The 23896-nt window shown below is 35.3% G+C and overlaps 1 protein-coding gene across 1 annotated transcript in view; it reads left to right on the top strand.

The window, feature by feature from the left end:
• LOC114051990 (cytohesin-3-like) overlaps positions 1–23896 on the top strand; it is a 54307-nt gene that overhangs the window by 6875 nt on the left and 23536 nt on the right. Inside the window, exons 2-4 of the mRNA XM_027874397.1 lie at positions 9242–9324; positions 11978–12042; positions 12610–12676. Of these exons, the coding sequence (XP_027730198.1) occupies positions 9242–9324; positions 11978–12042; positions 12610–12676 (215 nt within the window). The remainder of the gene's footprint in view (positions 1–9241; positions 9325–11977; positions 12043–12609; positions 12677–23896) is intronic.

The following is a 23896-nucleotide window of genomic DNA, read 5'->3' as shown; positions in this document are numbered from 1 at the left end:
AGCTTGTAAAATTCTTCTACCACATCCTGCCACATATTTGTGTGAACAAGCATTTTTACTTTATTTTTGTTTTAATTAGAGAAACAGAAATAAAATCGGTGTGGAACCAGATTTAAGACTGCATTCATCTGGTGTTGGCTCAAATGTTGCAAACTTTTGCTCAAATAAAAAAGTTCAACATTGAAATTAATGTTATATGTGGTTGTTGTATTATGTTAAACATCTTTCAAGTTGTAAATTATTTAAAATGTTATGTTCAACAAAATTTTTAAAATAAAGAAATTTTATGTGAAATTTTAGAGATACTAGTGAACATATGAGTTCTTGCTGGTTTGCTACTTTTAATTATTATAGAATGTCCCACATCAAATGTTTGTAATTATTTTATAATTATAATTTTATATTTAAAATTTTCATAATTATAGCAGAATAAAATTTTATAGTTTGTTATTATATAATATAAATTTTAATTTGGAGCTTTTTTGACAGAAGTTATCATTATAGGTGTTCTGAGTACTTAATAAATAAATATAAAGGAATATTATGCATAGTACATTAAATAAGTATGGTAACTCCCTATGATTTCACAGATCAAATATAAACTGTTTGATATTTAAAATTCTTCACAACCTGGTGCCCTTTTAACTTTCTAGTCTTCTTATATATTATTCTCCTCCAGAAATTCTGTGGTCCAGCTATTCTGGCCTGCTTACTGTTCTTTATACATGATGTACCATCTCTCAGTTCCTTGAATTGTCACTGGCTATTCTCTATACCTCGAATTCTCTCTCTCCTCATCCCTATCTCCTGGATTCCCTGGCTTCCTTCAAATCTCAGCTAAAATCTCACCTTCTGCAAGAAGATCATACTTAATCTTAGTGCCTTCCCTCTAAAATTATTTACAATTTATTGTTTTTATGTTATTGTTTTCATGTTGCATCAGATTGTGAGCACCTTTAGAGGAAAGGACTGTTTTTTGTTTTTGTTTTCTATTTTTGCCTTTCTTTGTACCTCCAGCACTTCCTACTGTGCTTGGTAAATAGTAGGAGCTTAATAAATGCTTATTGACTTATTTTTGCAGGCCTCCAAATCTGTGTCCAGATTGGAACTATGGTATGGCAGCTCTTCAGATTGTGTGTGTGGCAGTTCCAAATATGGCTTCCCAGTTTGCTCTTTTTATATTTAAATGTGTGTGTGTGTGTGTGTGTGTGTATACATATACATATATGTATATACATATATATATATATACACATACACATATATATATGCAAGATTTAACCTTTTGCACTTTGGGTTCTTTGAGCGTAGTAATTAGTTGAAGGGAATGAAAGTATTGAAATAATTGGACTGAAATAATCCTTGATTTATAGTTAGATAACAAGGTGGATATGGAGGGTCTTATCTACAGTACCAGGTACAGTGGGCCCATCTGTTTTATCTGTGGTGTTGTTATTGGGCAAAATGGGGGAGGCCTTTTTGACAGGTTTTAGGAGTAAGAACAAAAACAAGGGATGATTCACACTTACGGGATACACTTAAGTTATCTGGCAAATGGCAGGAAAATGACCCTGAATTCTCTGAATTGAGAAATCAGAAGCCTCATAGAGATGCTTATGGGTTTCCCCCTTGGGATTTTCAACACATGAAATACTAACTCAGATGTCATAGAGGAAGGGGAATAAACTTTTTTTTACATTTATTTAACACTTTATAATTTAAAAAGCTTTTTTTCTAAAATAATTCATTTATTTTTAGTTTCCAACATTGACTTCCATAAGATTTTAAGTTTTAAATTTTCTCCCCTTTCCTCTTCTCTCCTCCCCCCTCCCCAAGACGGCGTGTAATCTGAGATAGGCTGTACTTGTACATTCATATTAAGCATATTTTCACATTAGTCATGATGTATAGAAGAATTAGGACTAATGGAAGGAACCACAGGAAAGAAGAAATAAAACAAAAGAACAGAAGAAAAGGAGAACAAATAGTATGCTTCCATCTGCATTCAGACCCTGTGGTTCTTTTTCTGGATGTGGATAGCATTTCCATCATGAGTCTTTTGGAGTTGTCTTAGATCCTTGCATTGCTGTCAGCCATTCCCCAATTGATGGGCATCCCCTCATTTCCAATTCTTGGCCACTACAAAAAGAACTGCTATAAATATTTTTGTACATGTGGGTCCATTCCCCATTTTTATGTTCTCTTTGGGATACAGACCTAGAAGAGGTATTGCTGGGTCAAATGGTATGGGTGATTTGTTAGCCCTTTGGGTATAGTTCCAAATTGCTCTCCAGAATGGCTGGATCACCAACAGTGCATTAGTGTTTCAATTTTCCTTCATCTTCTCCATCATTTATCATTTTCCTATTTTGTCATGTTAGCCAATCTGATAGGTGTGATGTGGTACCTCAGAGTTATTTTGATTTGCATTTCTCTGATCAATAGTGATTTAGAGCATTTTTTCATATGACTATGGATTCCTTTAATTTCTTCCTCTGAAAACTGCCTGTTCATATCCTTTGACCACTTATCATTGGGGAATGACTTGTATTCTTATAAATTTGACTAAGTTCTCTATATATTTTAGAAATGAGGCCTATATCAGAGACACTGTCTGTAAAAATTGTTTCCCAGTTTTCTGCTTCCTTCCTAATTACTTGGTTGCATTGGTTTTGTTTGTGCAAAAAACTTTTCAATTTAATGCAATCAAAGTCATCCATTTTGCATTTCATAATGTTCTCTATCTCTTATTTGGTCATAAATTCTTCCTTTCTCCATAGATCTGATAAGTAAACTATTCCTTGCTCTCCCAGTTTGCTTATAGTATCAGTCTTTATATCTAAATCATGTGCCCATTTTGACTTTATCTTGGTATAGGGTGTAAGATGTTGGTCTATGCCTAGTGTCTGCCATACTATTTTCCAGTTTTCCCAGCAGTTTTTGTTAAATAGTGAGTTCTTATCCCAGAAGCTGGAGTCTTTTGGTTTATCATATAGTAGATTAATATAGTCATTGACTGTTGTGTCTTGCATACCTAACCTATTCCACTGATCCACCACTCTATTTCTTAGCCAGTACCAAGTAGTTTTGATGATTGCTGCTTTATAATACAATTTAAGTTCTTGATAACAGCTAAGCCACCTTCCTTTGCATTTCTCTTCATTAGTTCTCTTGATTTTCTGGACCTTTTGTTCTTCCAGATTAATTTTGTAATTTTTTTTCTAGCTCTATAAAATAATTTTTGGTAGTTTGATTGCTATGGCACTAAGTAAATTAATTTAGTAGAATTGTCATTTTTATTATACTAGGTCATCCTACCCATGAGCAACTGATGTTTTTCCAGTTATTTAGATTTGACTTTATTTGTATGAAAAGTGTTTTGTAATTGTGTTCATATAGTTCCTGAGTTTGTTTTAGCAGGTAGACTCCCAAATATTTTATAATGTTTACAGTAACTTTAAATGGAATTTTTCTTTCTATTTCTTGCTGTTGGGCTGTATTCATAGTATATAGAAATGCCAATGATTTATGTGGATTTATTTTATATCCTACAACTTTTCTAAGTTTGTTTATTATTTCAAGTAATTTTTTACTTGATTCCCTAGGATTTTCTAAGTGTATCATCATGTCATCTGCAAAGAATGATAGCTTTGTTTCTTCTTTGCTGGAATAAACTTTTTTTCCTTTTCCTTTTCTTTTTTTTTTCTTTTTTTTTTTTGGTGAGGCAATTGGGGTTAAGTGACTTGCCCAGAGTCACACTGCAAGTAAGTGTTATGTGTCTGAGGCTGGATTTGAACTCGGCCCCTCCTGACTCCAGGGCTGGTGCTGTATCCACTGCACCACCTAGCTGCCTCCCTGGAATAAACGTCTGATACACAAAGATCATAACAGGGGAATAAAAGTCTTAGTCATTAATATAGCTATCAATGTATGTGTATATATTTTTCCTATAGCAAGCAATATTAATTCACTTATATTCATCAGAGTGAGGAAAGATTATCACTTGATTTTAAGAAGCCTAGAAATCAAAATCATAGCCTTAAACACATAATAAAAAGGAGACATAGAAATAGAAAGACCAGATATTATGCAGAGAAAGCATTGCATGAAATAATGAAGAGCAAAATGAGCAGAACCAAGAGAACATTGTATATAGTAACAGCAATATTGTTTTAAGAACAACTTTGAGCAAATAAGTTATTTTGAATATTATAAATATCCAAATTAACTATAAAGGACATATGAAGAAAGATGCTATTTGCATCCAGAGAAAGAACTGATAAATAGAAGTTTGCATAGAATAATTTTACATACCTATTTGGGTCTAATGGTAGCCATCTCTAGGGTGGAGGGAGGGAAGAAAAAAATTTACATGATAATTTTGTTGTATATTTGAAAGGAATAGCAGGTTGTGCGTAGTAGATTTGCCGTGTCATGTGCAATCATCTTTTTTATTGTACTTTGTTATGGAAATGCTTGTTTTATTCCATAAATTAAAATTAAGATTTTTTTAAAGTTAAAAAAAGAAGGCATTGTAGAAGTTAAAGGTTTCTTGGCCTTGCCACAAATGTTAAGGGAAAATATTTTTTAGGATAGGATTTTTACCTGGTAGATTTAAAGGGAAGAATGACAGTGGGAGAGATTGAAGATACATGAGAATGAGGGGATGATTGATAGCGACAGGCACAGAGCTAAGTGCTGTGGATTTGTAGATTGCATATGCAAGAAAGCAAGACAGAGACCTGACTCTCAATGAACTTGCATTCTAATTGGGGAAGACAGCACAAGAAGGGAAGCCAGAAACGGGGGAGAGTAAAGTACGCAAGGTGGCAAAGTTTGGAAATGGCTAGAAAGTGAGGCAGAGGTCTGGATCTGGACAAGATAAAGTGAAAGTCCATCTCTCAGAACCTGGTTCCAGGAGAGGATTCCAAATTTCTGGTGGGAAGGAGATAGGGGAATAGCTGGAGAGTAGGCAACATGGCTTGGAGGTAACTGAGAAGTAATATATAATAATGAAATACTATGGAGTAGACTGTAAATCCAAAAAAAGAAGAAAACCAGTTGAACTAAGAGAAACAATCAATGAAGTAAAATAATACAAGTGGGCTAGAGGAATGAAGAGAGACATCTCATACTCTTATCCACCTCAGTTCTCAGTTACCTCCAAACCATGCCATCTACTCTCCAGTTATCACCTTCATCTCCATCTTCCCCTGGGTTCTGATAGGTGGATTTTCACATTATCTTACTCAGGCCTCCAATTCACTTTCTGTCCTTTACATAGTCATTGTTTAATAAATGTCTTTATCCCTTGATCTTGCTCCATCAATCATCCCCTCACTCTCATATACCTTCAGTCTCTCTCACTGTGTGTGAAGCATTGTACTAAGTACTGGAGATACAGATAGAAAATCAAGACAGGCTCTGCTCTCAAAAAGCTCATATTCTAATTGGAGAAGGCAGTAGACAAAGGAGGGTTCGTGTTCAAATTCAGTTCAGGGTAGATGGAAAGGTCAGGTATTATATGGGCAGTGAAAGTAGCAGGACTAATGGCAAGGACCCAAGGACTTTGCGGGGTAATGGCAGGGTAGATAATCTCCTTCCAAGAGGATAGTGAGACCAAAGGTCATGTTGAAGTGGGACTTTGGGATTTCTCCAACAGAGATATGAGTGTGGGGAGTCAGCATCCAGCTTATTGGATATTTTGCCTTGTGACAATGAGGCAATTGGACACCAAGGATTGATTGGTTAAAAGAAAGGTCCATGGCTCTCCTTAGTGGTATCAAGTTGTGGCCAATGGAGGTGCCTTGTCCCAAATCATGGATGGAGGGTAGACTCATTCTCTTTGTCCCCAGAAGGCAGATCTAGGATTAATACGTAGGATTTGCAGAGAAGAAGATTTCTAATTAATGTAAGAAAACCCCCAAAACTTAGTAATTAGAACTGTTCAAAAGTAGAATGGGCTGCTTTAGGCATTGGTGGTTTCCCCTTAATTTGAGGCCTTCACACAAAGGAGAGATGACCACTAGTTGGTTATAATTTAGAGTAATTCTTGTTTGAGTACCTTTTGGACTCCATAGTCTCTGAATTCCTGTCCAATTTTGAGATTCTGTGGTAAGTTTGATGACAAATCTTAAGTTTTTCTAGAGATAAAAAAGTAAATGAGAAATTATCGGTCAATGCTTTCAAAATGTTGTCACCTCCAGTATGGTTTTTTGTTAATTTTTGTTTTTAACATGTGTTTTTAAAACTTTGGGCTACAAATTTTCTCCCTTCCTCCCTCCCCACCCATCCTCATTGAAAAGGCAAGCATCTTGATACAGGTTATAGATGTGTAGTCATGCCAAACACTTCCATAGTAGTCATGTTGTAAAAAACTAAGTATATTTCCCTTCATCCTGTCCTACTCCCTATTTATTCTATTCTCTCTTTTGACCCTGTCCTTCCTCAGAAGTGTTTGCTTTTGATTATCCCCTCCCCCAATCTACCCTCCCCTCTGTCAACCCCCTGTTCTCTTGTCCCCTTCCCCCCTTATTTTCCTGTAGGGTAAAATAGATTTCCACACCCCATTGTGTATGTTATTCCCTCCTTAAGCCAAATCCTATGAGAATAAGATTCACTCATTCCCTCTCACCTTCTCCCATTTCCCCTCCACTGTAAAAGCCTTGTCTTGTCTGTTTCATGTGAAATAATTTACCCCATTCTACTTCTCCCTTTCTCCTTCCAGTATAATCCTCTCTCACCCCTTAATTTTATTTTCCAGATATCACCACTTCATCTTCAACTCACCCTGTGCCCTCTATCTATCTATCTATACATACATATAATTTTTTCCGTCCCACTACCCTAATGCTGACAAAGGACTCATGAGTTACAAATATCATCTTTCTATGCAGGAATGTAAACAGTTCAACCTTATTAAGTCTCTTATGATTTCTCTTTCCTGTTTACCTCTTCCATGTTTCACTTGAGTCTTGTATTTGAAAGTCAAATTTTCTTTTCAGCTCTGGTCTTTTCCTCAGGAATGCTTGAAAGTCCCCTATTTCACTGAATGACCATGTTTTTACCCTGAAGGATTATACTCAGTTTTGCTGGGTAGGTGACTCTTGGTTGTAATCCTATCTCCTTTGCCCTCTGTAATATTATATTCCATGCCCTGCGGTCTCTTAATGTAGAAGCTGCTAAATCTTGTGTTATCCTGATTGTGTTTCTGCAATACTTGAGTTGTTTCTTTCTGACTGCCTGCAATATTTTCTCCTTGACTTGGAAATTCTGGAATTTGACTATAATATTCCTAGGAGTTTTCCTTTAGGGATCTCTTTCAGGAGGTGATGGCTGGATTCTTTCAATTTCTATTTTGCCCTCTGGTTCTAAAATATCAGGGCAGTTTTCCTTCATAGTTTTTTGAAAGATGATGTCTAGGCTCTTTTTTGAACATGGCTTTCAGATAGTCCAATAGTTTTTAAGTTCTCTCTCCTGGATCTATTTTCCAGGTCAGTTGTTTTTCCAATGAGATATTTCACATTCTCTTCTATTTTTTCATTCTTTTGGATTAGTATTACAGTGCCTTGATTTCTCAAATTGTCACTAGCTTCCAATTGCTCCATTCTAATTTTTAAGGAAGTATTTTCTTCAGTAAGCTTTTGGAGTTCCTTTTCCATTTGGCCAGTTTTGCTTTTTAGGGCATTCTTCTCCCCATTGGCTTTTTAGGCCTCTTTTGCCATTTAGATTAGGCTATTTTTTAAGGTGTTATTTTCTTCAGCATTTTTTTGGGTCTCCTTTAGCATCACTCTCAGTTTTTTCTCTACTTCTCTTACTTCTCAAAATCCTTTTTGAGCTCTTCCATGGCCTGGGACCAATTCAGTATTTTTCTTGGAGGCTTTGGATGTAGGAGCTTTGGCTTCTTTGTCTTCTTCTGGTTGTGTGTTTTGATCTTCTTTGTCACCAAAGTAAGATAATATCGTCTGACTCTTTTTGCGATGCTTGCTCATGATCCTGGCCAATTACTTGAGTTACAAACTTTTTGTTAAGGTAGGGGTCTGTTTCCAGTGTGGAGAATGTTCTGTCCCAAGCTTCAGGGGTTTTGTGCAGCTGTTTTTAGAGATACTTCTAGAGACTTGTAAATTTTCAGTTCTTCCAAGGTGTTATGATCATGGGCGAGGTGTTTACTCCTTTCCTGGCCTGTGCTGTGATCTATGAGCACTCTTTTCTGTTTTGGAACTGTGAGGAGGATTTCTTTTCTACAGCCGCTACAAGCTCCACCATGCTAGCGCTCCTCCTCGCCCTAGGACCGCCATCCAGAACTGTGACCCAGATCCAAGCATGGGCAAAGCAAGAGAATCCTGCTTCAGCAGAGATCTCTGCAATCCCCCTCTGATCAGCCACTTGATTCCCCCTCAGTCTGTGGGCTGGAAGCTCAGGAGGCAGCCACCATCTCAGGGGCTGAGCTTGGCGAATGGGGCTGGAACCCCATCGTGCTTCTCTTTCTCACCGCAGACACAGACTTTTCCCACTGACCTTCTAAGTTGTCTTTGGCATTCATGGGTTGAGAGTTCTGGAAACTGCCTCAGCTGCCTCTGATTCAGTCCTCCAAGGTCTGCTCCAGGTTCGCTGCAGCCTGCACGCCCACACCAAACTGCCCTTCTCCCCGAGCCGGACGTGATATACCTTTCCAATCAACCATCCAGGTTATCTTGGGCTGGAAATTTGTTTCACTTTGTATTTTCTTGGGTTCTGCTGCTTTAGAATTTGTTTAGAGCCATTTTTTATAGGTATTTGGAGGGGTTTGGGGGAGAGCTCAAGCAAGTCACTGCTTTTACTCTGCCATCTTGGCTCCGCCCCCTCTAGTATGGTTTTCTACTGTATATCTTTGCTCTGGTCCAGATATATCTCCCATCTTTGCTTACTATTTCCAGTTTCTTTTATTCAGCCTAGTGGAAAGTACCAAAGCACTCTGAGGGAAGACAGGAGGCAGCAGTGTGCTGGGTGGGTGAAGCCACAGCTACCTCACTCACTTTGGGCTGAGAGTTGGTATTCAATTTGTTTTTTTTGTCTTTTGATTTCAGTGAACTGTTTCATAGATGATTTTCTGATCTGTTTGACATGACAAACAGAAAAGAAAAACAACAAACCCGAGTTGCCTTTGTAACCCTGCCCCCGCCAAGATATTGTGACCACTAATTTGTAAAGAGCTTTTGAAACTAAGGGATTAAAATTTTTACTGATTCTTTTTTATTTTTAGTGCCTGATGACCTGTCAATGGAGGAGAGAGAAGAACTTTTAAACATTCGTCGCAGAAAAAAAAAGCTTATTGATGATATAGAGGTAATGAATCTTTAAATTTCAAGTTGTAAAATCTAGTAATCTTCATTAATATGTAAAATATTTGTCTAGTGTTTCTCCATATATAAATATACAAAAAGACAATGGGAATATGTTAAATAAGTTGCAAAAGCATAGAACCTATATATTGTAGTATGTAAAGTTTAGTTTAAAAAAATAAGATTCAGTAATATTGTAGGGAAACTACTTATGACTTGCCAGTAAATTAATACCTGTAGGAGGATTGAGACCCACATGACCTTCAATCTGTGTAATCTGCTATGGAAACTAACAAATAAAAATCCCTTCCCTAACATCATATATGAACTGAAGGTAACAGAAGTCTGGCTAGGGGCAGAGTAATCAAGAAGTAATCAGGCTTTCAAGAGAACAATTTATACAGTAAGAATGATATTTTTGTGAAGACAGACGACTGGAAAGACTTAAGAACTTTGAGCAATGCAATGACCAACTGTGATTCCATGATTCCAACCATAACTGATGAGGAGCTATGATATTCACCTCCTAACAGTGAGGTCACAGATGAACTCAAGTTGCAGAGTACAACATACATTCTTGGACATGGACAGTGTGGAAATTTGTTTTGTTTGACTTAGTTACAAGAGTTTTGTTTTTTCTTGGGGGGGTGATTAGGGAAAAAATGTATTAAAATAAAATTTTAAAAATAACATTTAATTGGGTTTTGATTATGCAAAATTTTATGTCATTGTGGGTATTTGGAAGAGACAATAGACCCTAAGATGAATACTTTGAAATAGTTGCCCCTTTAGGGTGGAGAGACCCTAAAATAAGAGATATGGAATGCACAGCATTACTATATGATCTGATAATCTATGATAAAATAAAAAAGCACCTGTTTTAAAGAAACTGGGTCCCAAACCAGAGAGAATCAGGTTTGTTGCTATAAACTGTGTCTCAGGGAGCAGTTAAAGAAAATTCTAGAACAAGGGAAAATAGCGGATCTATTTTGGAAAGAATGTCCTTCAGGAAAATTCTTTGGGCAGAATCCTAGGAACATACAGAGTTAGGATGCGGAAGTTTTAAGAACAACTTTGAATTAAAGAATTGAGTGTCAATCTGTGGCTTGTACAGAAGGTACTGTACTTTCTCCATGACATTAGAGTTATGAGAGAACATTATAATTTGGACTGGGTATGGAAGATACGGAACTGGAGGTGACTATAAAAGCTTTATATGTGAACTTGTGCAAATTGAAAGTGACTAACAAGACTATACAGGTAATTATACAGTTAAATATAGATAAATATAGATAAAGGGAATTGTCGGTATAGTTTATAATCAGAGACTTCCATCACTATATAGGAGAAGTACAAGGAAAGGCAGTGATACCAGGAGTACTTACTTGTATAGAGAAGAGATAAGCTACTTGTGTGCATACTTTTAATTTATTCAGTTTCCACATTATTCAGCTTAAGAGTTGGAGAAACTTTTGCAGTTTAAATTAATCTTGCTCCCGAAGTGGTAGCAGTAGATACTCAAAGGGCAGTCACAAGCCAGTAATTCCTCTGTTGATGAGCTTTCCTGAGTTAAGTTTCTCACACTAACTAATATAGAGAAAAGTCAAAAAGAAATGTTATCACTCCTTTTAGAAACCTCTTTGTTCCATAATAAGTTGCCAAGATAAATCTTAACAGAATGGGTTACTCACAGATTGGAGTGCCAAATGTGATCTCAAACAAATTAAAAAGTCCCACAGTTCACCCGAGAATTTCCATTCTAGGTATTGGTTTTCTTGGTACGCAAGGTGTCAGAATCCATAACTGACTCCATTTTGTACAAAAGCTAAAATCATATAATTTGTTTTTTCTATGTTGTTCCTTCCTCTCCCTGAGGAATCAGGCAGGCTGGGATACATTTTATTGTTAGCCATATCTTTTAATGATAATGGAACCTTTTCTACCTCAGTAGTAAGAAAGAATCTAACTGCTTTCCTTTGCCATAGGTAGAAGTAAAGAAACTTTCTGTGGGTGAAGAATCTGTTCTTTCTAATTCAGGCTTGGCTGAATATTATGGATCATTTGTAAGATAAACCACGTCATTGGCTCTAACTCCATCTGTTGGTCTTGCGCAAAATGATAGAAATTACCAGAAATTTTATCATTGAAATGGCATGATGGCTTACCTTAGAGAATTTGACCTTCATTTTTTCTCCTAATCTTCCCAAGAACACCGTTGGAAATAAAAGAGAAGGGCAGTAACCACATCAAAACAGACTATTTTAGAATTGGAAGAGACTTTAGAAATATAGAAAATATGTTTAAGTAGTATCAATATCTTAAGTAAGGACTTCAATTCCTTTCTTTTGTTGATTTCATCTTTTTATACCTAAGACAGTCTTCTCTAGGATCTCTTAGTGTATTTTTTTTTCTGTAAGTAGGGCTTTTTGACATATATTATATGTCATATATGAGTCACCACTAGTGAACTACTTTGAATGAAATCCCAGAGAGAAATTTCATCTGGGTTGTGAAATTCTTGTATATTGGAATTATTCTTATACTTCTGTTGTCCTATTAGAAATTTCAAAGAAATTTGTACATGGAGTGTTAAAATTATTCTGAGCCTGTACGAGTTAATTTTTCCTTCCCTTTGATTCTTTTCCTATTTTTGGCAGAGGCTAAAATTTGAAATTACAGAAGTGATGACAGAGATTGATAACCTAACTTGTGTAGAGGAGAGGTAAGCTATTTGTGTGTACACCTTTAATTTATTCACTTCCCACATTATTCAGCTTAAGAGATGGAGAAAGCTTTTGCAGTTTAAATTAATCTTTTTTGTTTTTCCCTCAATACCACTCTTTCTTGTGCTTTCTGGAATAATCAGAGAATTCTTTCATTGAGTTGTTCCTTATACTGTACTTTTCTAATTCACCATTCACTTTTATTTGTTCAGAGCTAAATACGTTAGGCATTTCAGAATCAACTAACTTTGGTGTGTCCTATTTAAGAAATATGAAACTTTTTTTTCCTTTTATTATCACCATTAAAGTCTCTTAAGAAAATAAATCTGAAATTGTCAAACGTTAGGAGCAATCCAAAATAGCCAAAACTTCTATTTACAAAGGATTTAGTGAAGTACGCTTTTCTTAAGGGCAAATACTCCTCCCTAAATATAGTTATTTTGAAATATAAAACATCCTATGAGAATGTTTTATAATAATGATGACTATGCAAAAAATCGTCTAAAATTACTCTGCTCTATGAGAACACCTAGTAATAATTTTTAAAAATTATTTCAAATAAATAGCAAAACTACCCAGAGGAATAAGCAAATAGCTATGGGAAGAAAGAAATTCAACATGGATCCCAAAAAGGTAAGTGCATCATTTCAAATTCTTTGGAATACAAATTTTTCTTTCTTTTTTAATAAAAAAGTTGTCTTGACCAAGAATGAATGGCCAATTATTATCTTTTAAAATTCCAAGAATTTATATAGAATTGGAATAAATGGTAGAAGTTATATGGAAATTAAAGGAAAAACCATATGAAAATGCTTCATAACACTAATAATAAAAGACAAAGCTTCTCTGAGCTGAAAAGAGTATAGTTTTTATAGGAACTTGGTACAAATACCAGCCTCACCACTTGGGGTCACCTCTGTGACTTTTGGCAAGTCACTTAATTGCTCTGGGCCTCAATCTTTATATATGTTAAATAAAGGATTTAGACCAGGGTCTCTGCTAGTTCTAATTCTGTGACCCTATATATGACTTGTCAAACTGGCAAAGATAATAAAAGACATGTTCTGAATCAGAAGAGCTATTAAAAGATAGGCCCAGAATTATAGTATTGGTGGAGCTGCAAATTGGTCCAGCTGTTCTGGCAAATAATTTGGAATTATGTGAGAAAAGTTAACTTATTATTCATTCTTCCTGATCCAAATATCCCACACCACTAGGCACAGATCCCAAGGAGGTCAAAGAGAGAAAGAAATATTTATGGCAACATTTATTGTGGTAGTAAAAAAAAATTAAAACCAAGTAGGTGCTCATTGATTGGAGAATTCAAGCCAAATACATTTTAGTGTATGAATTTAATAGAAACTTGTTACACCATTAGAAAAGACTAATGAGGAATTCAGAAAAACAGGGTCTGCTTGTATAAATTGGTACAAAATAAAGAAACAATCAGGAGAACGTTGTATACCACTGCAGTAATATAATTGAAAGTAACACTAAAATACTTCAAAATTCAGGTTCTGTCAATCAGCAAATGCAGTGACCAGTCTTCGTTCAGGAAAACCACTGATGAAACACACTCCCTTTGTCTCAAAAGAGGCTATTGGCTACAACTGTGAAATATTGAACATATACTATTAGATACTATATTGTTTGGTTTTGATTAATTGTTTTCCTTTGTTATAAAAGAAAGTCTCTATTAGCAGAATGTTATTGGGAAGTAGTATAAAAACAAATAGCATTATTAATAAAACATTTTTTGGAAAGGTAAAAGAGACTGGTAAAAAAAATCTGTTATCTAGGGAATCTGGTCCGTGGATTGCTGGATGAAAAGATTCCAGGTAATGGGTTCAAGGCATGAAATCAGCTTATACTTAAGATCCACCCATTGATGACATACTTTTTGTATGTATACTGTGTCTCCTTCCCATTCTGAATAGGCATAGTAATAGCTGGACTAGGTAAATTTTCTTCCTGCCAGAGTCAAAATCTCATAAAATGTTTGCATTTAAAAGACATCTGTTCCAAACTCTTCCTCTGCCTCCACTACTATCCCAAACATCACTATTTTTCAGATCAGAACCAAAGACCCAGAGACAAAAAATGATTTATTTAAAGTAAGACAGTTAGTAAATGATAGAGTCAAGACTCAAACACAGAGTATGTGAGTACAGTGCTTTCTCCACTATACCAGAATTTCAATGGCCATACCTAAACATAACCCTCCTTTTGTCAAGGCTACTATTTGAATGCTGTAATTGCCATAGGAGTTCAATAGCACAGTGATGTGTCTGCCAAGTGTTCTGATTTGTCTGCTTTTATAAAGTCAGGATTTTCTTATGAACTTTACTTTTAGTGCTGAGAAGAAAACTAATAATGTTCAAATGGTGCCAAGTTGATATTTTAATTATCTTTATACTATTATGTGCCTTTTCAGATTATATAGATAATTATAAAGTTGTTAATTTTACATTACTGACCTTTTTCCTCTTAGTGTACCTGAATGAATCAATTTCATTGTACTCTATTTTGATGTTAATTTGTGATCCTTATTACTTACATCAAACTGACATAGCACAGAAGCCTGAAAATAATTTTTATATGCCTAAAAATGATGCAATGTATTTGTATTAGATTCATAGGACTACTACTTTGGTGCTTTCTTCTTTGTATTTTTCACTTTCAGTACACTAATTTATTCATAATCATTTGTAATAAGTTTTACATTAAGGAATAGTATCTGATTTCTTTTGTTTTTTTATCTCCTCTTATTATTAGTTTTTGGTTTCAAACCTTTTAAAAATATTGGTTTCTAAGAAATAGTGATTAAATCTTTAACCACTACCATAGTCAGTGGAGAAGAGATTTCCTGCCTATTAGCATCTTTCTGGTTACAGCTGTCTGGGTTTAAAACGGAGTAGTATGACTTGGAATCCATATTGCTTACATTTTAAAGTTCTTTATTAAGACTTGTATAGGAACCCATCCAAAGGGCTTTAATTAATAACTTGTAACTAAATGAACAATATTCTTTTTTCTCCAAGTTTAGGACCACTCCCCCCCCCCAAAAAAAGCACTATTAAAATGCCACCTGGGGTAGCTGGGTGGCACAGTACACAGAGTACCGCCATGGAATCAGGAGGACCTGAGTTCGAATCCAGTGTCAGACACACAACATTTACTAGCTGTGTGACTCAGGGCAAGTCACTTAACCCCAATTGCCTCACAAAAAAATAAATAAAATAATTTTTTTAAAAATGCTACTTGCTATTTGCTCTGGGTTTTATAAATGTAAATTAGGTAATTGAAGAGTATGATACAAAGAAGAAATTGGTATAATTTTTAGCTTCTATCAGAATAATATTCATAGTTTCTATCAGAATAATGTTCAAAATATTTTCTTTTTAAAAATGAATTTATTTTTAACATTCTTTTTAAACTTTTGAGTTCCAAATTCTCTGCTTCCCTCTTGCCTCTCTCCCACCTATTGAAAAGGCAAGCAATCTGATATCAAACATACATGTGCAATCATGCAAGTTAGCCATATGGCAAAAAAGAAAAGCAAGAAAAATAAAGAAAAGTGAAAAAGTATACTTCAGTGTACACTCAGAACTCATCAATTCTGTCTCTGGAGGTGGATAGGATTTTTCATCATGAGTTCTTTGGAATTGTTTTGGATCTTGTATTGATTAGAGCAGTTACATCTTTCACAGTTGATCATCATTACAATATTGCCATGGATATGTACAATAATCTTCTGGTTCTGCTCAGTTCACTTTGCATCAGTTCATATAGGTTTTCTTGATGTTTCTGAAACCACCCCCCTCATCATTTTTTATAGCACAATAGTGTTTCATCACAATCATATGCCATATCTTGTTCAGCCATTCCCCAATTGATGTGTAGTTCCTCAATGTCCAATTCTTTGCCACAAAAAGATGCTATAAATATTTTTTTTACACATATGTCCTTTTCCTTTTTCTTTGATCTCTTTGGGATATAGACCTAGTAGTAATATTGTTGAGTCAAAGGGTATGCATAGTTTTCTAGCCTTTTGAGCATAGTTCTTGATTGAACCAGTGGTTGGATCAACCAATAGTTGGACCAGTTGACAACTTCACTAACAGAACTATTTAGTGTACTCATCCTCTCCAGCATTTGTCATTTCTGATAGGTATGAGGTGGTGCCTCAGAGTTCCTTTAATCTTCATTTCTCTAATCATTAGTGACTTAGCGTATTTTTTCATATGACTATTGATAACTTTGATTTCTTCTTCTGAAAACTGCCTATTCATATCCTTTGACCATTCATCAATTGGTGAATGGCTCTTATTTTTATAAACTCGACTTGGTTCCCTTTTTATTTGAGAGATGTGGTCTTTATCAGAAAAACTTGCTGTAAAATTTTTTTTATATTGCTTCATTCCCTTTGGGACCTTTTAGCAAAATACAGTTTCCCTGATTATCTCTTTTAATTAGCTCTGATTTTTACTTTTGCTTTGTCTGAGATCATGCCTTTTTCACTTCAGTTGAAACCTAATAGATTCTGCTCCATCTCTTTATTTTAACTCTATGTGTGTCTATTTTAAATGTGTCTCTTGAACACATATTGTTAAATTCTAGTTTCTAATCCATTCTGCTCTCTGCTTCCATTTTTTGAGTGATCTCATCCCATTCACCTTCTTATTAACTGTATTTCACTCTATCCCATTTTTCTTCTGTTTATCTCTCTCTCTTTTAATCCTGTTCCTCCTCAAAAAGTGTTTTGCTGCTGATCTTACTTTGATCTTCTGACCTTTACTCCATTAATCCACACTTCTTTTATCACATTTCCTATTTTTTAAAAAAATTTTATTTATTTATTTTTAGTTTTCAACATTCACTTCCATAAGATTTTGAGTTCCAAATTTTCTACCCATCTCTCCCCTTCCCTACCCAAGAAAGCATGCAATTTGATAGGGTCTACATATACATTCACATTGAACCAATTTGCACATTAGTCATGGGGCAGCTAGATGGTGCAGTGGATGGAGCACTGGCCCTTTATTCAGGAGGACCTGAGTTCAAATCCAGCCTCAGACACATAACCCTCACTAGCTGTGTGACTCTGGGCAAGTCACTTAACCCCATTTGCCTCACACACAAACACACACACATACACACACACCACACACACACACACACACACACAGAGAAACAATAGATAATTTGATCAAAGAAAATGGCAACAGTGAGACCACATATCAGTTTTTGTAATGTAGCTAAAACAGTCCTTGGGGGAAAATTTATATCTCTAAACACTTTCATCAGCAAAAGAGAGAGAAGAATAGATCAATGCATTGGACATAAAACTAAAAAAAAAAAAAACAAAACCTAGAAAAAATATCAAACCAAAGCTGAACTCCAAAATAGAAATTCTGAAAAACAAAGAAGAAATTAGCTAAATTGAAAGCAAAAACAACAGTGATGTTAACATTCAATTGATAAATAAAACTAAGAACTTGGATTTTCAAGAACCAATGAAATAGGAAAATCATTAGCTAGTTTGATTTATTTAAAAAAGAAAACCAAATTGCTAGTATAGAAAATTAAAAAAAATAAAGAAAATATCAGAAATTCTCTTGCCTAATTCTATGCCAATAAAACTGACAAATGAAGTAGTTGAATATTTACAAAAATATAAAATACACAAATTTGAATAAAATATTAACAAATAGGCTACAGCAATACATCAGAAAGATTATACAGGTTATCTTTATGCCAGAAATGCAGGTTGGTACATTATTAGGAAATCTATAGACATAATAGGCTGTACTAATAAAAACAATAAAAATCACATGATCTTACCAATAGATGAGAAAAGTCTTTTGACAAAGTACAGTAGTCATGTATGTTTAAAACACCAAAAAAATTGGAATAAATGAACTTTTCCCTTAATATGTCAATAGCATCTATTTAAAGCAAAAAGCCAGCTTTATACATGAGAGAGAAAAATAAATAAGAGACCTTTCTAATTAGGCAGGATGTCTGTTATCACCACTTTAGTTCAGTAATGGTAGATATGCTAGTAATAGTGACACAGTGGATAGAGCACCAGGTCTGGAGTCAGGAAGATCTGAGTTTAAATCTGGCCTCAGATACTTACTAGCTGAATGACCTTGGGTGAGTCATTTAACCCTGTTTGCCTCAGTTTCCTCATCTGTAAAATGAGCTAGAGAAGGACATGGCAAACCACTCCAATATCTTTGTCAAGAAAACCCGAAAAGGAGTCCCAAAGAGTCGGACATGACCAAAACAACTGAACAACAACAACAAAGAAAAAAGAAATTGAAAGAATCAGCATAGGCAAAGAGGAAACAAAGTTGCTGTTTTTTGCTGAAGTGATGATGCACTTAGAGAATCCTAGAGAGTCAACTAAAAAGTAATTGAAATAATAACTTTAGCAAAGTAACAGGAAATAAAATAAACTCACACAAATCACCATCCCTTAGCAACAAAACCCAGCAGAAAGAGATAGAAAGAGAAATGCATTCAAAATAACCACAGAATGTATAAACTCTTTGAGAGGCCATCTACCAAGACATACACAGAAACTATATGAATACAACTATAAAATATTCTTTACAGAAGTAAGGCAGACTGAATAATTGGTCAGATGTTAAATTGCTCATAGTCGGGCTATGCTAATATAATAAAAATAGCAACAGTACCTAAGTTAATTTATTTACTTGGTGCTATACTGATCAAACTGCCAAAGGATTATATTATAGAGCTAAAAAAAATACATAAAAATTCATCCAGAGGAACGTGATGACAAGAATCTGAATGAGATAATGAAAAAAACTAGAAAGGATGGGGATCTAGTAGTATTAAATCTCAAACTATATTACAAAGGAGTAATCATCAAAACTATATGATACTGATTAAGGAGTAGAAAAGTCAATCAGAAAAATTCGGTGTGCAACATATACAGAGCAAACAAACATAGTAGTGGGGTGCTTGATAATTCTAGAGATCTCACCTACTGCTAGAAGAACTCATTTTTCTACAAAAACCGTTTGGAAAGCTAGAAAGCAGTCTGGCAGAAGTTAGGCTTCAACTAATATCTTATGCCATATAACGAGTTTAGTATTTATATTAGATATGCAACTTAGACATAAAAATTAACATCATAAACAAAGGAGCAAAGAAGGAAATGCCTATTGCAACTCTGGATAGTGGAAAAATTCAAAACCAAACATGGGATAGGGCAGGAGATTTAATATTAAAGGTTCTTTCACCACTATCTTGTAGGATTACATTTTAATTTGGGGGGAGTAGGTTATTCTTGTTGTAAACCTATATCATTTGCATGCTTTGGATTTTGACTATAATATTCCTGGGAACTTTTATTTGGAGTTTCTTTTAGGAGATGACAAATGGATTCTTTCGATTTCCAATTTACCCTCTGGTTTGAAAATATCTGGATGTTTTTTTCTCAGGGTTTCTTGAAATATGATATTTGTTCTTTTTCTCTCTCATCTTGGCTTTCAGGTACTGTAATGATTTTTAAAATTACCTTTCTGTGATTTGTTTTGTTTTTCAGATCATTTATTTTTGCTATAATATGCCTTTCATTTTATTTTGTTTTTTCAGTCTTTTGACTTTGTTATAATATATTTTGTTGTCTCATAGAGTCATTGACTTTTATTTGGTCTATTCTGATTTTCAGGGAGGTTGTTTCCCTGTGTAAGTTTTGGTACCTCTTGTTCCAAGCTGTTAATTCTCTTTCTGATTCTTTCTTTCATAGTTCTCATTTCTTTTCCAGTTTTTTCTTCTAGTGCTCTCATGTCATTTATCTTTTTAAACTTTTTTTTCTCTTGCTTCAACTCTTGACAGAATTCTGGTTGAAGTTGTGACCCGGCTTTTTTTTTTTTTTTTTTTTTTGAGGCTTTGCTGATAGATGTTTTGGAGTCATTCTCTTCTAGTTTTGTATTGAGTATCACTATTTAGGGTAGGATTCTTTTGTTGTTTGCTTCTTCTTCTAGCATGCTCCCTAATTTTGGACTTCACATTAGGATTGGGCAATTCCAGAGGGAATAACTGAGCTAGCACTGCTGCTGTTTTCTTGAAGTATTGAATGTTGAGTTATTCCAGGATCTCAGAGATAGCTCATGCTGGGGACCTACAAGCTTTCAGTGCTCACCTTCAAAGTGGTCTGATCCAGGGCAAAGTCTAATTTCTGCCTTCCTGGTATGAGCTCTGCAAGTGCTTTGGTCTGAACAATACACCTGTGAATTTTCCCTGGCTCTGCTAGTTCAGAGTGACAGAAGTTAGGACTTTTCATTTTGTCTAGTATTCCTGCCCTACTTCTTCTTCTGCATGCTTTTGTCTGGAATAGAAGCTGGAACTAAGACCCTACTCTTCTTCTGGGGTCAGAACCACACAATTGTTGCTTCCTTATGAAATTATTCATTGATCAGTATTCAACCTTTGTTCCTCCTCACCCTGGAAAACTACCCCCAAGGCATAGGTCCCATCCTTAGTCAACTCTGGATCTGTGACCTCGAACTGGGAAATGAGCAACAGAGCTGCCAATTGGCATCCTGCACCCTGCACAAGATTGGACACCCCCTTTTGCTGGATTTGGAACTTCTTACCCTCCATGATGCACAGCTTCTTCTTGCACTGGAATGCTCCACATGGTCATTCCTGGCTCGACACTTTCCTCAGCTCACTTCTGTGCCCCTCATCCCATGCTACTCTGTAGATCTCTCTTTATGTCTCTCTTTGCCAGACCTGGGCTGGAAAAATGATTCGGTGTGATTTTTTTTTTCTCTTGGATTTCCTGATCAGGAATGATCTGGTACATTTTCAAGATCTATTTTGAATCTTGAGTTTGTTTTTATTTTATTTTATTTTTGGTGGAAGGTGGAGGGCTTTGCTTTTGCTCTTCCTACCACTCTATCATCTTGACTCAGAGAAGGCAAAGTCAAAAGCAAGTCATTTTGGTGAGAAGAGGGAAGGTAAATATCAAAGAGAAACCAAACATGTTCCTGTTCCTATTCTACTTGGGTTTGAGAGTAGAGGAAGAAAAGTGGTCTTTGGTCCCTTCACCTGCTAGGGAAGGTTGGAAAGGGTGGCATGTGGGGGTATGGGATGAGATAAAATAAGGTAGTCTGGAGGGAATGGAGTGTGGGTAAGGAGTGGGAAGCACATCTAGTCCTAAAAATATAAAGGAAGCAAAATTCTGTTTACATGGAGGTGGCAGTAGGGAGTAACAGGGGCTTCATGACAGATTTCATCAGGGAGAATGGGCAGTTTGGGAAACTCCATCCCATTCTCTGAGCAAGGGCCATGATTCTCAGGACCATACTCCACCCAAGTAGGTGGTATCCAGCATCCAAGGAAGATGAAAGGGACATCGTTCTAGTGGTAAGATGACCAAGTAGTGAATATAAGAGCATGGATCAGAATCAGGTCTCATAACTCAGGAAACAGAACAACTCCCCCTTGCCCCCACCTCCCTCCTTTCTGAATTAATATTTCTGGAAACAAGACTCATGTGTAGAGGCCCCTCAAAAATTTTTTTTTAACAGAAGTGGGTGAGATTTGTCATTGAACTGAAATTTGAATGAGACAGAGGAGCTTTTGTATTCTAGAAACTGTCTCACTTGAGGCACATAGAATGAATAAAGGAAGGATGTATAAATGTATAGAATTTCTTTACCTTCTCATTTTCTCTAACAGTTGTTGCAATATAAGCCACAGCTGTTTTCATAGTGGTCTTTTTGCAAATATTAGTACAAGATGTTATATGAAATTAAGTTTTTTATTCTTAATTTATTTTTAGTTTTCAACAATCACTTCCATAAGCTTTTGAGTTTTAAATTTTCTCCCCCTCCCTTCTGACCTCCCTTCCCAAGACAGCATACAATCTGATATAGGCTCTACATATACATCCCTATTAAACATATTTTCATATTAGTTATATTGTAAAGAAGAAATAGAATCAATAAGAAGAACCACAAGAAAGAAGAAACAAAACAGAAGGAAAAAAAGCAAATAGTATATTTGTATCTGCATTCAAACTCCATAGTTCTTTCTTTGGATGTGGATAGCTTTGCATTGCTGAGAAAAACTAGGTCTATCAAAGTTAGTCATTGAACAATGTGGCTGTTACTGTGTACTATGTTCTCAGCATCACTTCATACAAGTCTTTCCAGGTTTTTCTGAAGTCCCCTTGCTCATCATTTCTTATAGCACAATAGTATTCCATTACATTCATATACCACAACTTGTTCAGCCATTCCCCAATTGATGGGCATCCCCTCAATTTCCAATTCTTGGCCACCACAAAAAGAACTGCTATAAATATTTTTGTATATTTTTATGATCTCTTTGGGATACAGACCTAGAAGTGGTATTGCTGGGTCAAAGGATATACACATTTTTTATAGCCCTTTGGGCATAGTTTCAATTTGCTCTCCAAAATGATTGGATCAGTTTACAACTCCACTAACAATGCATTAGTGTTCCAATTTTCCCACATCTTCTTCATCATTTATCATTTCCCTGTTGTCATGTTAGCCAATCTGATAGGTGTGATATGGTACCTCAGAGTCATTTTGATTTGCATTTCTCTGATCAATAGTGATTTAGAGCATTTTTTCGTATGATTATAGATAGCTTTAACTTCTTCCTATGAAAACTGCCTGTTTATATCCTTTGACCATTTATCAATTGGGGAATGACTTGTTCTTATAAATTTGACTTAGTTCTCTATATATTTTAGAAATGAGGCCTTTATCACAGACACTGGTTGTAAAAATTCTTTCCCAGTTTTCTGCTTGCTTGGTTGCATTAGCTTTGTTTGTGCAAAATCTTTTCAATTTAATGTAGTCAAAATTATCCAATTTTTCATTTCATAATGTTCTCATAATGTTCATAATTCATCTCATAATGTTCATAAATTCTTCTGTTCTCTATAAATCTGACAGGTAAACTATTCCTTGCTGTCCCAGTTTGCTTATAGTATCAGCCTTTATATCTAAATCATGTACCCATTTTGACTTTATTTTGGTATATGGTGTAAGATTTTGGTCTATGCCTAGTTTCTGCCATACTGTTTTCCAGTTTTCCCAGCAGTTTTTGTCGAATAGTGAGTTCTTATCCCAGAAGCTCCTAAGGGAATCTACTATATTCATTGACTACTGTGTGAAATTAGGTTTTTGTTTTTTTTTTTAATGAACAGTAAAACCACCTGGCAATTCCTTTGTTTGCTTCCCAAAGAAAACCTATAACCTACCTTTCATTAATTTTTTTATCAGTTGCTTTTGATTTTATACCACAGTCATTTCTCAGTATACCTTCTCCATCACTGTAACTGAATTTCTAACAAAGGAAAACCAGCTAACACAATGAAGGTGGCTGATATATATCATATATCATATTCCACACATATAGTCTCTTATATTTCTATCTTTGTTGTTGTTGTTGTTGCTGTTGTGTTGTTTTTAGCTGTGCCCAACTCTTCGTGACCCCATTTGAGGTTTTCTTGGCAAAGTTACAGTATGGTTCACCATTTCCTTCTCTAGCTCATTTTACAGATGAGGGGACTGAGGCAAATATAAGAGACTTGCCCAGAGTCACACAGCTAGTAAGTGTCCGAGGCCAGATTTGAACTCATGAAGATGAGTCTTCCTGATTCCAAGCCCAGTGCTCTATCCACTGTACCACCTAAATGTCCCCAAAATCATGTTAATAATTTAGATAAAAACCATATGGTTATTTCAATAGATGTTGAAAAAGCTTTTAACAAAATCCAGTTGATTTTGTTAAAAACTCTAGAAACCATAGAGATAAAATGGATCTTTC

The sequence above is a fragment of the Vombatus ursinus genome, unplaced genomic scaffold (assembly GCF_900497805.2).
Source record: "Vombatus ursinus unplaced genomic scaffold, bare-nosed wombat genome assembly UNPS02014807.1, whole genome shotgun sequence".
Classification (NCBI taxonomy): Eukaryota; Metazoa; Chordata; class Mammalia; order Diprotodontia; family Vombatidae; genus Vombatus; species Vombatus ursinus.
The sequence above is the reverse complement of the archived record's forward strand: the minus strand, read 5'-3'. Positions and strand labels throughout refer to the sequence as shown.